Source organism: Astatotilapia calliptera, chromosome 18 (assembly GCF_964374335.1).
Source record: "Astatotilapia calliptera chromosome 18, fAstCal68.1, whole genome shotgun sequence".
Taxonomy (NCBI): Eukaryota; Metazoa; Chordata; class Actinopteri; order Cichliformes; family Cichlidae; genus Astatotilapia; species Astatotilapia calliptera.
Window position 1 is genome coordinate 3,235,190 of NC_137439.1, and position 13,927 is coordinate 3,249,116.

The window sequence follows — 13,927 nt, forward strand, 5'->3', positions numbered from 1 at the left end:
CAGACCTACAGCTGCCTGTTTCTACACATTCATGTTTCTCTATGTTACTTTCATTGAGTTTCATTTTTACCTGTTTGAAAATGTTTGAAGTATATTATGATTTTACAACTAAATCAAATATTTGTAAGTGATGAACATCTGAGGCCGATATTGTGTTTGTGTATATCCTGTGAATTCAAACTGTCGTCAATGAAACTGAACAATTAAAAATGAGATGATGTGAAAATTATTTATTGATTTTGTTTCACAAAACAATGAAGAGCTGAACATATTCAACAGTTTATATAAAGAAGAAAAAGGTCAGAAAAGTCCTATTAGCATTAAAATACTGTGTCTAGCAGACAAATTCTTATTTATCATTTTCCTAGTAAAATATGAACCGACACAGCCTGACATAAAACACTAAACTACAAAATTCACACTGACTGTTCAGCTGATAATATACATTGTGTTCGTCTAGATGTCATAACTGTACACATATTATAAGGATTACTGTGTACATGTGAATAAAAAGACGGCGCTCTGATGCAGCTGAAGCCAAACAAGGACGAGCTGTGAGATCAGACGAAGATGAATTTCACTTCACCTGGAAAGTGGAGGAGAGCAGGAGGCTGAATGTAGAAGAGAAAAAAAGCTGCAATCGACTGTTGTTCCAGGAGAATCTCTGCTAGCTTGGTTTTTACAAAGTCACCAGTGTTTGTGCATCATGTGACCCAGATTTTTGGATCTGCTGTCAGATTGAAATGAAGACGATGAAACCACAGCAGCTTCAGCTGAGCTGTCAATCAGCAGCAGCAGTCTTATCTGTGGGCCGCAGGGGCTGATGGGAGCTTTGAGGACCTGTTAGAAACCACGTGGCCCTCGTCTGATCTCACAGCTCGTCCTTGTTTGGCCTCAGCTGCATCAGAGCGCCACTTCTCCCCAGGTTCACCAGAGGAAACACCACTGCACAAAATGCTTTTCCTCCCAGCTGCTGCTCTGTGCTGTCTGTGTTCAGGTGAGTGTTTCCAGCCAATCAGGAGCCAACAAAGTCAACCTGTAACAAACACTGTCACACTAACCTTCATCTATCTGTCTGTGTCTCTACAGCACTGGTTACCATGGCAGCAGAAATGCTGATTCAGGACGATTTAACATTGACCAGGAGAGTTGGAGAAAATGTCTCCTTCAGCTGTGGAGGGACTGAACAGTGTGGTGACAGCTATCGGTACTGGTACCAGAAGAAAGAAAATGAAACATTTAGAATTATTCTGTATAGTTATAAAAGTGGTGGTAATTACAGAGTTTCCAAGCCTTACAATCATCCTCAGCAAGATGATTTCATAGTTGAGAATGAAGAAAACAGCTGTGAGTTGAAGATAGAAAAAGTTAAATCCGATCATTCAGACACCTACTACTGCTCCTGTGATAAGTCTGCTCCCCACAGTGAGAAATGATCCCTGCAGCCTGAACAAAAACCAACAGATGAACAGATGTCAAACAGTGTCTGTGACAGGAAGAGAGCAGTAAACCACAGCCCAGCTTCACATGTTTCACCTCCATCTCAGAGTCACAAACATACTGAGCTCAGGGACCATTTTTATTTACTGCTGTCAGAAATTCAATTCTATTTATTTCTGTTTAAACAGATTTTTCATCCTGTTTTAAGACAGAAACAAGAGGAACAGATTACATCAAACTTCCAAATGTAAACAAATGTATCCTCAGTCCCACAAAAACATTTATTCAAAGTGAAAGAAAAACAGATTGTGTCAAACTGAGTCAAAGTCCATCCCTCATTCACAGTGTTAATGTTCTCTTCATGAAAACTCTTCCAGCAGCACTTGTTGTTTAACACCTTTCAGTACATTTAACCAGACACTTGGACTGATGTCAGGTCAGGATCTTGTCCTTCTAGCAGCGGCTCATTAGGACGCTGATGTTGTTGGACACATTTCCATCAGTTTCCTGTGGATGTTTATAGAGGATGAATCAGTCACGGTGCCTCATCTTTCTGTCACCTTCTTTTCTCTCTGATAGAAAAAAACTGATTTTGTATCTGAATATGTCAAATCTGGAATCACAGGACAAGATTTCTGCTCTCTGTTTGTGTTTCTGACCAATTACATTTGAGCAGCTTTGGCTGCTTCATTTCATTTCCAGCATCGCTGCTGAAGAAGAATCAGAGTCTGACTGGATCAAACACACAGATTTAACAGCAGAAAAAGTGATTCCATGTAAAACACTCTCGTTCACCAGTTTTAACTCGCATAACTTCACATTTCCTCAAATTGAATCTTAGTCATTTAATCACAGGAAGTTTCTGGGATTTTCTTCCAGTCCTCCTGACAGAAATGCTGGAACTGAATCAGCTTTTATGAGTCTTTGTTCAATTTTGCTTCTCTCCATGAATTTTTACTGAACTGAGATCAGATATGTGATGGTCGCGCTACTAACTTGACTTTGCTTTCTTTAAACTGCAGTTTTTGTCTATTTGTTCACTTCCTCATGATGACCTTAGAACACATTAGTGTTCTTCTTCATGCCACCTTGTGAAGTAAACTTATACCTTGTCCCTGTTTCAGTATCTTCAGAAGCTCCTTTGCTGTTGTTCTGGGACTGATTTGCACTTTTCAAAACAGAGTCTGTTCATTTACAGGAGACTGAACACACATTTATGATATGACGGCCATTAGCCTGTTTGTTTTGTTTGTTTGTTTATGTGCTGAGTTTATAATTCTTGTGTTTTCATTTAGTTTTTGTTCCTGTTTTGATTTTATTATTTCTTCTAGTGTTTCTGGTGTCCTCAGTGTTTCCTCCAAGGTTAGCTGCACAGAGATAATATTATTAATATAATAGTAATAAACTTTATTTATAAAGCACACTTAAAAACCAAGGGTATGCCAAGGTGCTTAACAAGTAAGATAGAGAATAGGAGGAGGATAATAGAAATAGGACCAAAGCAAGTACTAAGTATGCAAGCAGATAACTGTCACTAATACATAGGAAAGCAACAGGTACAGAGCAAACAAGCATTTAAATGAGCATAAAAGTGCATGATATAAAATCATAAAAGAAATATTAACCAGAGGGAAAGGCAAGATTGAATAAGTGGGTTTTTAGTCGTGATTTGAACAGTGCAATGGAATCAGATGCGCGGAGGTCGAGAGGAAGGTTATTCCACAGTACCGGGGCAGCCGCAGCAAACGCACGGTCACCCCGAGACTTCAGCCGAGATCTGGGTCGGGTCAGAAGTAGTTGAGTGGCAGATCTGAGTGTTCTAGCAGGAGTATGTGATTTGAGAAGTTCACTAAGATAACTTGGCGCTAATTTATTAATAGTTTTGAATGTAAGGAGTAATATTTTAAATTGAATACGGTACTTTATGGGCAGCCAATGCAAGCTAGCTAGGACAGGAGTAATAGGGCAAAATTTCCTGGTACCAGTCCAGAGGTGGGCTGCTGCATTTTGGACTGTTTGCAGTCTAAGAAGAAGAAGAGAAGAGGGAAGACCATAGTACAAGGAGTTACAAAAATCCAACCTGGAGGTCACAAAAGCGCGAATAAGCTTCTCCAGGTTCTCATGCAGAACATAATGACTAGCCTTAGAGATAAGGCGCAGTTGGTGGAAGCTAGATCTCACTACAGCAGACACTTGCTTATCGAGTTTGAGCGAGCTATCCAGCAGTGCACCCAAGTTACTGACATAGTCACAGGAAGAGCTAGCAAAGAACCCAGGGCAGCACCGAGCTGGGCACGAGGGATTTTACTGTTGAACACCACAGTCTCAGTCTTCTTATCATTCAAAACAAGAGAATTACTCAGGAACCGATCTTTGACCTCCTGCATGCATCTAGACAACTAAAAGGAAAAAAAGGGAAAAAAACAAAAAAAACGTAGCACAAGGATGGTTTGTATTATAGTTATGAGACCCTTCAGATTTACAGAGAATAGCAGCAACAGCCTTCACTGTTTTATAAGACACTAGTTCAGATCAGACAGACGAGCCACTCACTGTTGTCACGTTGTGTTGTGAAAGGACAGCCCGTCACATCCTCCTCTCCTGTCACTCCACAGCCTGCCTGTTCAGAGAACCTGTAATATTATCACATGAACTATTACAGTGGAGCCTGAACCCACAGTGGGTGGAGCTCTACAGCCAGATGTGAACAGATGTGATGTTTACTGAGTGGCCCTCTGGCAACAACATATGCATCTCTTACATTTGCTCACAGTTTGTACAATGAAGGATGAAAACTAGGAATGATGTGTGCTCCTCGTGATGATAATTGTTTTTAACCATAAAAGGTGATATTGTTCAAGAGAGTAATGGAACAGGAGCGCTGAGGCTTCAGAACTATATGAATCCTCAATTTTTTAAGATTTCTTCAGCATTAAAGTAATCCAGTGACAGCTGTCAGTGCACATGAGTGAATTTACCCTGACTAAAGAAATCACTGTGAGCCTGAATGCTGATTAAAGTCAGTGCTGTAGTTCTGACATTAGCTCTGCTACTCTGACTGAACTGAACTGAAGGATGTTCAGACCTGCAGCTGAACATGAGGCACTGAAACGTTTATATGAGAAACAGAAAAGTCACCGATCAGTCTCTGACTAACGTTACTGTACTTTTATTATGAGTGTTAGACTGTAAGAGCGACAGGCTGGACTCTCCTTCAGCTCCTGTGCAGAACTGATTATTAAATATAAACAGCAGCATGTTTCTGCCTCCACATCTGTAAGGACAGTAGCACCAAACTTGCACTTCAATAATCCCTCATTAATCATTAACAGCAGATTAAACAGTTTGAACTGAAGATGAATCACTGAGGACTGAAAATGTTCTCACAGTGTTCTTCACTCACAGACTGTAACATCAGCTCCAGTTTCTGATGTGTTTGTTACTGACACAGCTGATGTCCACAAAATACAAGAAACACCATTAAAATAACAAAGCCCAACATTGATGCACTGGAACATATTACAGACGTTTGGAGCTGAAGTCAGAGTTTATATTTAATTTTTCCTTTGAAGACTTTTTTAGCACAGACTGTATATTTATTTATAGATTTTACTCTACTGAATTTGTTTGAAATATTCAGGTTAAAGATCAGTCTGATTTATTCTTAATGAGGTCTTGTTCACAAAGTTACATGTAATGTTAGTATATAAGACTTTGTCTTTTCCTACATGTTCACTCTTTGTCAGTGGAAGCTGCAGCTGTTTGATTGATAAAGTTAAAGACAAGAAGTCAAAGGGATTAATCATCCATGTAACTGTGTCACTATATAGGAGCATAAATATTAACTCAGTTTGGTGTTTCAGAAAGTTGCTGATCTCAGACCTGCACAGCTTCTGTTTTAAACACTGAATGTCGTCAGCTGCATGAAGTGAGATTTTCTCTGACACAATTAAGTAAAACCTGATGAAGGTCAAAGGTCGTCACTTGTATGTTGAACTAAAAACTTTAATCTGGAATTCACACACACTGTGTTTTGCCAATATTGTGTTTTTTACCATGAAGTCATTCAGAGTCCTTCATACCAGAGTAACCAGAAAGGATAATATATATTTTAAATATGTAACTTTCTACAGGACTGAATATAACATCATTATGTAAAAGTCCAGAGTTTCTGTGCTTCATCTGAGGATGATGTGAAAGCTTCTAACATCACACAAAGTAAAGGTCTCTATCACACTGCTCATGAAATGCAGATTTGTCCATCTTCTATTTTGGGCGTCTAGTGGAGGTCTGAAGATTTCCCTCTGAGGAAGCTGCTGGTGAAGGTGGCGAGTTCTGCTTGATCCCTGCGGTGACCTTCAGTTCCTGATGTTTCTGAAATGACACATCAGGAGTCTTCCTCCGTGGGTCAACAGAAGCTGTGATAAATGAAAGGGAGGACATTTCTCAAACCTCTGGACCCAGGAAACCCAGCGTGGTCCTCATGGTCACGTTCACTTGTTGCTCCCCAGGATGAATGTAGCTGTTGATAATGATGTGGACTTTGGACCCTGTTATTAAATGAAAAGAACAAACTACACTTCTATCAAACCTTTTGTCAGTCTGCTTTATTTCATTTAAACTTTCCATGTTAGCAGGCTGTAGAGCGCTCTGTGTGAACTGAATCTAAAACTGTTTAAATCCATATAATTCAGATACTAACAGTAACTCTGGGTCTCTGTGGAGTCTGCTGCTGATGTCATCTCTGTCTAAAACAGGATAAGAAAAAATGAGACCTGTGGAATCATTGAAGCATAAAGACTACGGGAGTAACAGGTGTGCAGCATCGCTAGCTAGCAACAACCCTCTAATACCGTGTGGCTAATCTAGCTAATGATCGCTTACAGTTAGAATGACAGAGATGACATTTTGTATAAAAACTGCTAAACTGTTTCACAGGTTGTTGATCCTGTCGTGTTCTTTGTGTGTTTGGCAGCCATCATGAAGCTGTACGTGTCCATCACTGCTGTCAGTGTGAGAGCAGGACTTCTGTGTATTCTGGCTATCAAACAGCTCTACAGAGCACACTGTTTGTTCTTTAAAACATTTATTTAATCACAGTTCAGTGGCCGTGATATCACCACTGTTCTCTGTAGTTCCACTTCTAAATCACAGAATTTCACCTTGGATGTCAGGTTGTGTTTTTGTGCCAGCAAACATTTTAAAACTGTTCTGACTTCAGTTCTTCTCAGACTGAACCATCAGGAGGATTCATACCTGCAACACCTGGAACCAGTCAGCTGGAGGCAGCAGCAGTTTGTCTCAGAACAACTTTATGAACAAAAAAAAGTAATCTCAGAGAGATAGATACCAACCTCTGAACATGGATTCAAACCAATAACCTTCATCTGATCGACCTTTCAGGCTACACCTGTTATTTGTAGCTGTCCACTGTAACACAGCAGGCTGAAACTGACTCTGATCCACAAAGCAGGACCTCTGCTAACTGGAATGCAGCCGTCATTATCACACCTGTATTTTTCCTCCTGTGAACTAAAGACATCTGCTGTGGAAGAGGTCTGTCTGTGTCCCACATGTCTGTCTGTGACTCTCAGGTGCATCACTGTTTACAGGATCACAAGGATCCACCTGACAGCAAGAACACAGGAGATGGAGGCGAATCCATCAGCAAACCATTAAAGTCCTTCACAGTAATCTGCTTAAATGATCTTAATATATGCTGCTCAACAAATAAAGGGAACCCTTAAACAACACAATGTAACTCCAAGTGTTCCCTTTATGTTGTTGAGCAGTATATAACTTGAAATGTAATTTAGGAAACTTTGAGCAGCATTGTCACAGCCACACTGTGCTGCTAACTTTAAATGACTGTCAGGTGATTTGTGACAGAAGGACAGCAGCAGAGTGAAAGGAAGGTTTACAGGATGTTGGTGAGAGCTGCTGTGATGTCTGGTTTGGATCCTGTGGCTCTGACAAAAAGACAGGAGGCCGAACGGAAGATGTTCAGACTTTCACTGGACAAGATTAGAAATGAGTTCACGAGAGACAAAGTCAGAGAGGCTGACATCCTAATCTTTCCTGGGAATAACACTCCAGGAAATATAAAACTAATAAACTAATAGTTCGTAAAGGACACAGACTCATTACTGTAAGATTAATTATTTAATAGTTTAATTGATAAATCAATAAATGCTGGAGCTGCAACATGTTAACATGTAGTTAACAGATTAAAATTGAGGCTCTCATATTAACAGCTAACTTTCTATGCTGTGCTGATTTATTTGTCACAGTCTTGGTCATTTATTTTGAATTTTTTTGTGGAGGTTAAACTTTCTGTTATAAATTTACCTGTATGTGTATTTTAAATATGATCTGTGTCATTAAATGCAACAGTTTCAAATCCACCTTGAAGGCTGAGTTCTTGTTCTGAAAGATGAGGATGTGTAACTGTGACACTAGAAGAGGTGTGGATCTAATTCTCTGAACTTCCTCTAAACTTATATTTTATGTGACAGTAACTTTGTATTTTCTGTTAACAACACCAGGAGCCACTGGGATGATGTCCATTAGCTTGGATATTCTCTTCTGCCGAGACTTCTGCTGCCGTCCTTCCTCCATACCTGACAAAGACGACTGACTGTTGTGTTCTTTTCAAATCAAGTGTCCACATTATTCAGCTCATCAACACAGAGATTTTTAAGGAGAACATCCCACAGATGATGGTCCCACATGCTGGGATTGTTGTGTGTTACCCTGGTTGGACATCCACAGAGAAAGGTGAGTGTTATTATCTTTATTATCATATCACCACCAACATCTGGTTTTTGTGATCATTAAAATCTTCTAAAGTGTTTCAGTTACAGTGAGAACATTTGCACTAATACTGAACCATTCATTAAAATCTTTTACATACAAAACATTTTTACGGAGCAGGTCGCTATGATCAGCCAGCAAGACGCTAAGCCGACCATAGAGATGAAGGCTGTCGTGAGGTGACCAAGGATCCATCCCCAGAGCTGATTGGCCGCCCCACACTTTCCACAGAGGTGGAGGCCAACCCATGTTGAATTTGTAAGTCCATTGTCTGGGCAGCTGCTTGATGTCTCTGGTGTCTCTGCCAGAATTTCCAAAGGTGAATTTCTGGTATCCGATCATCTGAACTGCTCACAGGACTGCTGGAAACAGAACCTGAACATCTCTGAGGCTCCAATTTATGCTCTGATAAGTGCTCACTCACCCCACCTCTCCTCCCTCTGGCAGGTCGTCACCAATCACTGTGTTTACAGAAGATCAGCAGTTATTTTACTTACTACATTTATTATTTAACATATTGATCAGGATCATACTTTGATTATAACTGTGAATAGAAATAAAGATGATTTACTACGAGCACATAGGGAAAAAGCTCTTTTCTTACAGTGATGCCACAAATCTGGATCTAACACATGAGGCTGGATGTTAAATCCTTTTACCCCCTCAAAGATGTGATGACAGGGGAAAGTGAAGGAGACTTCAGCCTCTCTGTCTCATTTCTTCCATCAGAAACTTTTTGTTTTTTTATTGAGCTGAGATCAGATTTGTGACGGTCACTCTGATAACTGGATGTTGTTGCCCTTAAACCATTTTGCCACAGTTTCTGTACAACTGTGTGTTTATAACCTCAAGTTCAGCTCTTGAAGCTCTTCAGCTGCTCATGTTGCAGATCCACTGTGAGCTGAAATTCCAATGAAGCTGTTAGAAAAATCAAAGTGATGTTTCAGATTAGTCAATGAGCTCATTAGTTATTAACTTTGTAAGATGGTGTTATGGTCCCCTGATCCTCTGCTGCCTACCCACAATCGATCTTTCCTTTCTTGTCATTGTGGTGCTGCATGGCCCTCTTTCTCCTGAGATTCAGTTCACAGACAGATGTTCTGATAGTTTTCTTTACAATTTGCTGCTAGAATTCAAAACTCATTGTGTGATTAATGATGGTGAGCCAGATGGGCCAAACCATGATCCTATCAGCAGCATGTTTCATTGTAGTGGTGCATCATTGATGGGATAAATGGACTGGTGCTTATATAGTGATTTTCTGTTTTCATGTGGACTAAAGTAGTGGACTGACCAACAGACTGACATTAACATCAGAGCCGTGCTGCTAGTGTGGCTAAAAGAAAAGAGAAGAAGAGACAGTCATGTTGATATGAACATTAGAGAAACACATCATGGAGCTGAAATATGATCCTGCTTCCTCATTTGGACTCATTCACCTCAGCTGACACGTTCAACAGCAGACAGGTTTTTGTATTAGTCTGTCTCACTGTGAGAGTGGCAGGACGGAGCTACCTCATCTTTGGCTCTGGAACTAAACTGTCTGTAACAGGTAAGAACAAACATTTATTTTCCTTCAGTTGTTTTATTGTAGAAGCTGAAAATGTGTTTAAAGTCAGTTTGTGCTGCTTCAGGCTTTACATGTTAGTTTTTCATCATTAGTAGAGAATTCATCTGCAGCCATTGTTACATAAGAAAAGCTCAATAATCTCTGAAAACATGTTGAAATCTCACTGAACAACTAAAGTTATTCTTTATTTCTGCAAATATTAGTGATGTTACAAATATTTAGGATTTGATCCTCTCAGTGATTCTGCTGGTTTTTAACACAAGATCATATTTGATGTTCAAATTAATACAGTAACAGATTTGTAAATATGAATTTTGCTAAGAAGAAAATGTAGATATGTTTTTAATAGTGAACGATATAGCATGTTGGTCCAAAGAGTCATTTTTGGAAAAACATTATTTTATTAATTGTCATAGATACTGATCATAAAATATTAAACGTCTAAAATGTGATGAAAAATACTGGATAAAATATGAAATTGTTGGTCAGGTTTAATGAGTCAAAATGACAAATAATGATGAAAGTTCAAAAATGTTATCTGTAAATATTTCTTTGAAAAATATGTAAAAGTAAATACACAATCATTCACAAAATGTAATTTTTTAATTAAAAATAATAACAAATTAATTCAAATGGCCAAAAAAAAGGATTTAATTATCTCTCAAATTTCAGCTAAATTGCATTTAAATTTATGTAATAATTAATTTACATATGAAAGAAAATAACAATCAAACCAAATAATAAAATTAAAGCCGATCAAATTATTGCAGTAAAAGATTTAAGAATTTTAAAGTCTGTGAAAGAAGATTGTTATTTATTGTGACAAGTATAAAACATGTCTTTAAAAACTATTTAAAATTTACATCATGATTTGTTGGGAGAAGATCAACTCTGTAGAAATGTGTTTCAGATTGGAAATATATTTTAAAAATTATATGAAGGCAAATATATATATATATATTTAAATTTGTTATAACTTAAATTTTAAAAACCAAGAAGATAAAGGAGAAATACATTTTATTTCATGATGTAAAACCATGCTGAGTGTTCCTCATGTGAGCCATGATGACATGAGGTGATGACTGTGTTTGATATGAAGCTGAATCCAGTGTATGTAGTGAACTTTGTGCTGATGAGTAGTTTAGTGATCAGAGTCCATGTAGTTTCCAGGATCAGACTGAATGCAGTGCAGTGCTGGAAGCTGCTGCTGACTGTGTGAATGTGTGTCTGTGCTGCTTGTTGCTGCTGTCAAACTTCAGATGAGCAGGTAGTGAAGCCCGTGGTGAGCGTGTACCCAGCAGCATCCAGAGCCCACCTGGAGGGGAACAGCTCCCTGCTGTGTGTGGCCTCAGCCATGTTTCCTCCTCTGGTCCAGTTCTCCTGGAAAAGACAGAAGAAGAACGGCGGAGAAGCGGAGGAGCTGCCCCCTGCTGAGGGAGAGCAGCTGGAGCTCAGAGAGGCGGGACGCACCATTGCCATCAGGATGGTTGATGGGAGCCATTCTGACACATATAAATACAGCTGCTGGGTGAAGCACGAGGGGGGCACAGTGGAGGCCCGAACACAACAAGGTAATGAAGGCTTGGTGACTGTGTTCAGCAGTGATTCAGCTTCATGTGGAGATGCTGTCAAAGAGAGCAGAGCAGCAGAGGACTGACATTTCTCACTGCAGCTCCAAACATTTGACTCCTTTTCTGTTTCAGAGCTTCCAGCTCCAGCAGCCTCCTGTCCTCCAGAGAGAGAGCCAGCAGACCTGCCAGCTCTGCAGCCAGCTGACTGTAAGATCACCTGCTGCCTCTCTGCATGGACAGCTCCAATGTCCAATGAGGCAGCTGGAACAAGTTTAGGCTCTTAAAGTTGCACTAATTGATCAAATCTTCATCCAACAAGCTCTGATAAAGCCACTGTACACTAGCTGCTCAGCACCAAACAGCAGACAGACCATAATATGTCAGAGATCAGTTTGTTAGCTGCTTGTGGAGTTCTTCTGCCCCCAAGTGGACACAAACACTACATCAATTCATCCACTTGAAGAAGAAGCTGTGACTGTTTCTATTTGGACTTTTTCTCCTTGATCTGAGAGGAATAACCCGACTGTCTGTCTGTCTCTTTGTGTCTGTCTGTCCTTCAGTGTCCTTCCAGTCTCAGTGCAGGGTGAAGCTGCTCTGCCTGCTGTACACAGTGCTGATAGTGAAGAGTCTGGTGTACTGCTGTGGACTCTCTCTGCTGATGATGCTCACAAACAAGGGAGCGTCCACCAACTGCACACATGCTGACTGACTGTTTCCTGCTCGCCTTTTCTCACCATCACATCTCATCAATTCATCTCATTCATCACTTTGATCACAAATGTTAGTTATGATGTGTTGAGCTTATTTTGCCTTTTTCTTCAACAGTTAGAAGATCGTCTGAAATAAATACATCTTTACATGTATTGTTGCTCTGAGTTAGAATTCTTTTTGTGCTTATTGTGACTTTTATTGTAGTAACAAAAACCATCAGGAATATTTTTATCACAAGTTTTCACTTTGATTTTCAAATGTCAAACAGTGTAGTTGTGTTTGTGTGAACAATAAAGATTTGAAGATGAAGAGTTTGATTCTACTTTCATTGTGTGATCAACAACAAGCCGTGTGAGTGAAGCACAAACTGACTGTATCCAAACTTGCTCTCCTGCAGCAGACGGGCTGTGTGGGTTTCTGCTCTGCAGCCTCCACACCGTTAGCTGTGGCTTTCACTTTAATAACACAATGACAGTTACAAGCAGGAACTCTGCTTCAAGAATGATTCCAGGAAGGATCTGTGTTCTTCACCTGTGAGAGAAACAGCTCAAATCCTCAACTCACAGCTGACAAATGGACTTTAATGGAATCAAAGGAGAGACCATGAAGCCCCTGCAGTCTGCTCAGCTCCCATTTTATTACCTGAGCTGAGTTTTTCATTCTGGATATCACACACGTAAGAACAGATCAAGTCTGAACAGCAAATGTTGGAGAATCATTTTGAAGTCTTGCTAAATGTCCTTATTATTACAAAAACTACTGAATGATTCAGAAAATCCTTTCCAACAAGCAGAAATATGCAAACAAAGTAGAAACAAGGCAACATGAGTCATTCAGATGCAGATAACATATTCTCCTTATTGTGAAGAACACAGTCATGAAATCTTTCTGTGTGTCATTCATTGAGTTGAAGTGCCTAATAGAAGAGGAAGAGCAGCAATAATCAATGATAGCTGAGACATTGAGAACATGGCTGTATGCCTGCTATCATAACAGCAAACAAAGCACACAAACAGCAAACACACAATAATGTGCTCGCAGCTTGTTGTGTGTTGTGTCATTTTTGACATTTCATGAAGTCACAAAAATGTGTGCGACTCATTAAAGGAGTGTGTACGTGTCAGTCAGTGCTCTGTATTCATGTGTTCACCTCATTAAAGTCACTCAGACACTTTTCTCCTCCAAACTTACAGCACAGCTTCATATTTCACTGACTGATTCTTTCATTACATCCATTAAGGGTCACACAGTGAAATTAGTGCAAACTTACAAATGTGTTGCAACAATTTTGGCCTCCAAACTGAACTTTGAGACAAACAGTGAAGCTGTGAGCAAAAAGAGGCTCCAGTGTGTGTCATGGTGGAGGAAACTGTTGTATTCCCACATTCAAAACATGCTGATCTTATTGGATTTGTCCCTCAAAGTCTTTTTCCTCCTTTTTCTCTTCATCCAAATGTTCTAGCAGGCTGACTGTGAGTCCCTGTTGAACCTGTACAGCAGAAAGTAACAGCAGTCAGCGGCCTCCACTTGACTTCATGACTTCAACGCCTCGCACAGTCACTTTCACTTTCTTCCTTCTGTCTTTTAGTCCTAAAATGTAGAACAACACCAGATCCAAATATTTGTGTCCTTCACTCACATCTTCAAATGATCCCTTCCATATCAGAGATGATACAAAGGCAACATTTGTCTTATTTCTCTTTCAGGAATCAAAAAGTACTTTTGTACTGTTGTGTAAATGTGTGTGTAAAGGTGGATGACTGCCTGCTGCAGATGAAATCTAACCATGGCTACAAATAAATGAAGCTGACGTGAAACACAG

At 39.7% G+C, this 13,927-nt stretch overlaps 2 protein-coding genes across 6 annotated transcripts in view; both read left to right on the top strand.

The window, feature by feature from the left end:
* The window catches only part of LOC113010740 (uncharacterized), a 170,689-nt gene that overhangs the window by 83,794 nt on the left and 72,968 nt on the right, over positions 1–13,927 (top strand). The gene's annotated exons all lie outside the window — the stretch shown is intronic.
* Positions 955–12,414, top strand: LOC113010333 (immunoglobulin lambda-1 light chain-like). The gene is made up of 5 exons (XM_080292453.1): positions 955–997; positions 1,090–1,425; positions 9,758–9,805; positions 11,083–11,394; positions 11,527–12,414. Exons 1-5 carry the CDS (start codon positions 955–957, stop codon positions 11,676–11,678), a joined length of 891 nt encoding a protein of 296 aa, XP_080148579.1. The 3' UTR covers positions 11,679–12,414.

Coding starts and splice junctions, on each gene's coding strand:
- LOC113010333 (XM_080292453.1), top strand. CDS start 955: ATGCTTTTCCTCCCAGCTGCTGCTCTGTGCTGTCTGTGTTCAG. Junction 998..1,089: donor TCTGTGCTGTCTGTGTTCAG/GTGAGTGTTTCC, acceptor GTGTCTCTACAG/CACTGGTTACCATGGCAGCA. Junction 1,426..9,757: donor TGATAAGTCTGCTCCCCACA/GTGAGAAATGAT, acceptor TGAGAGTGGCAG/GACGGAGCTACCTCATCTTT.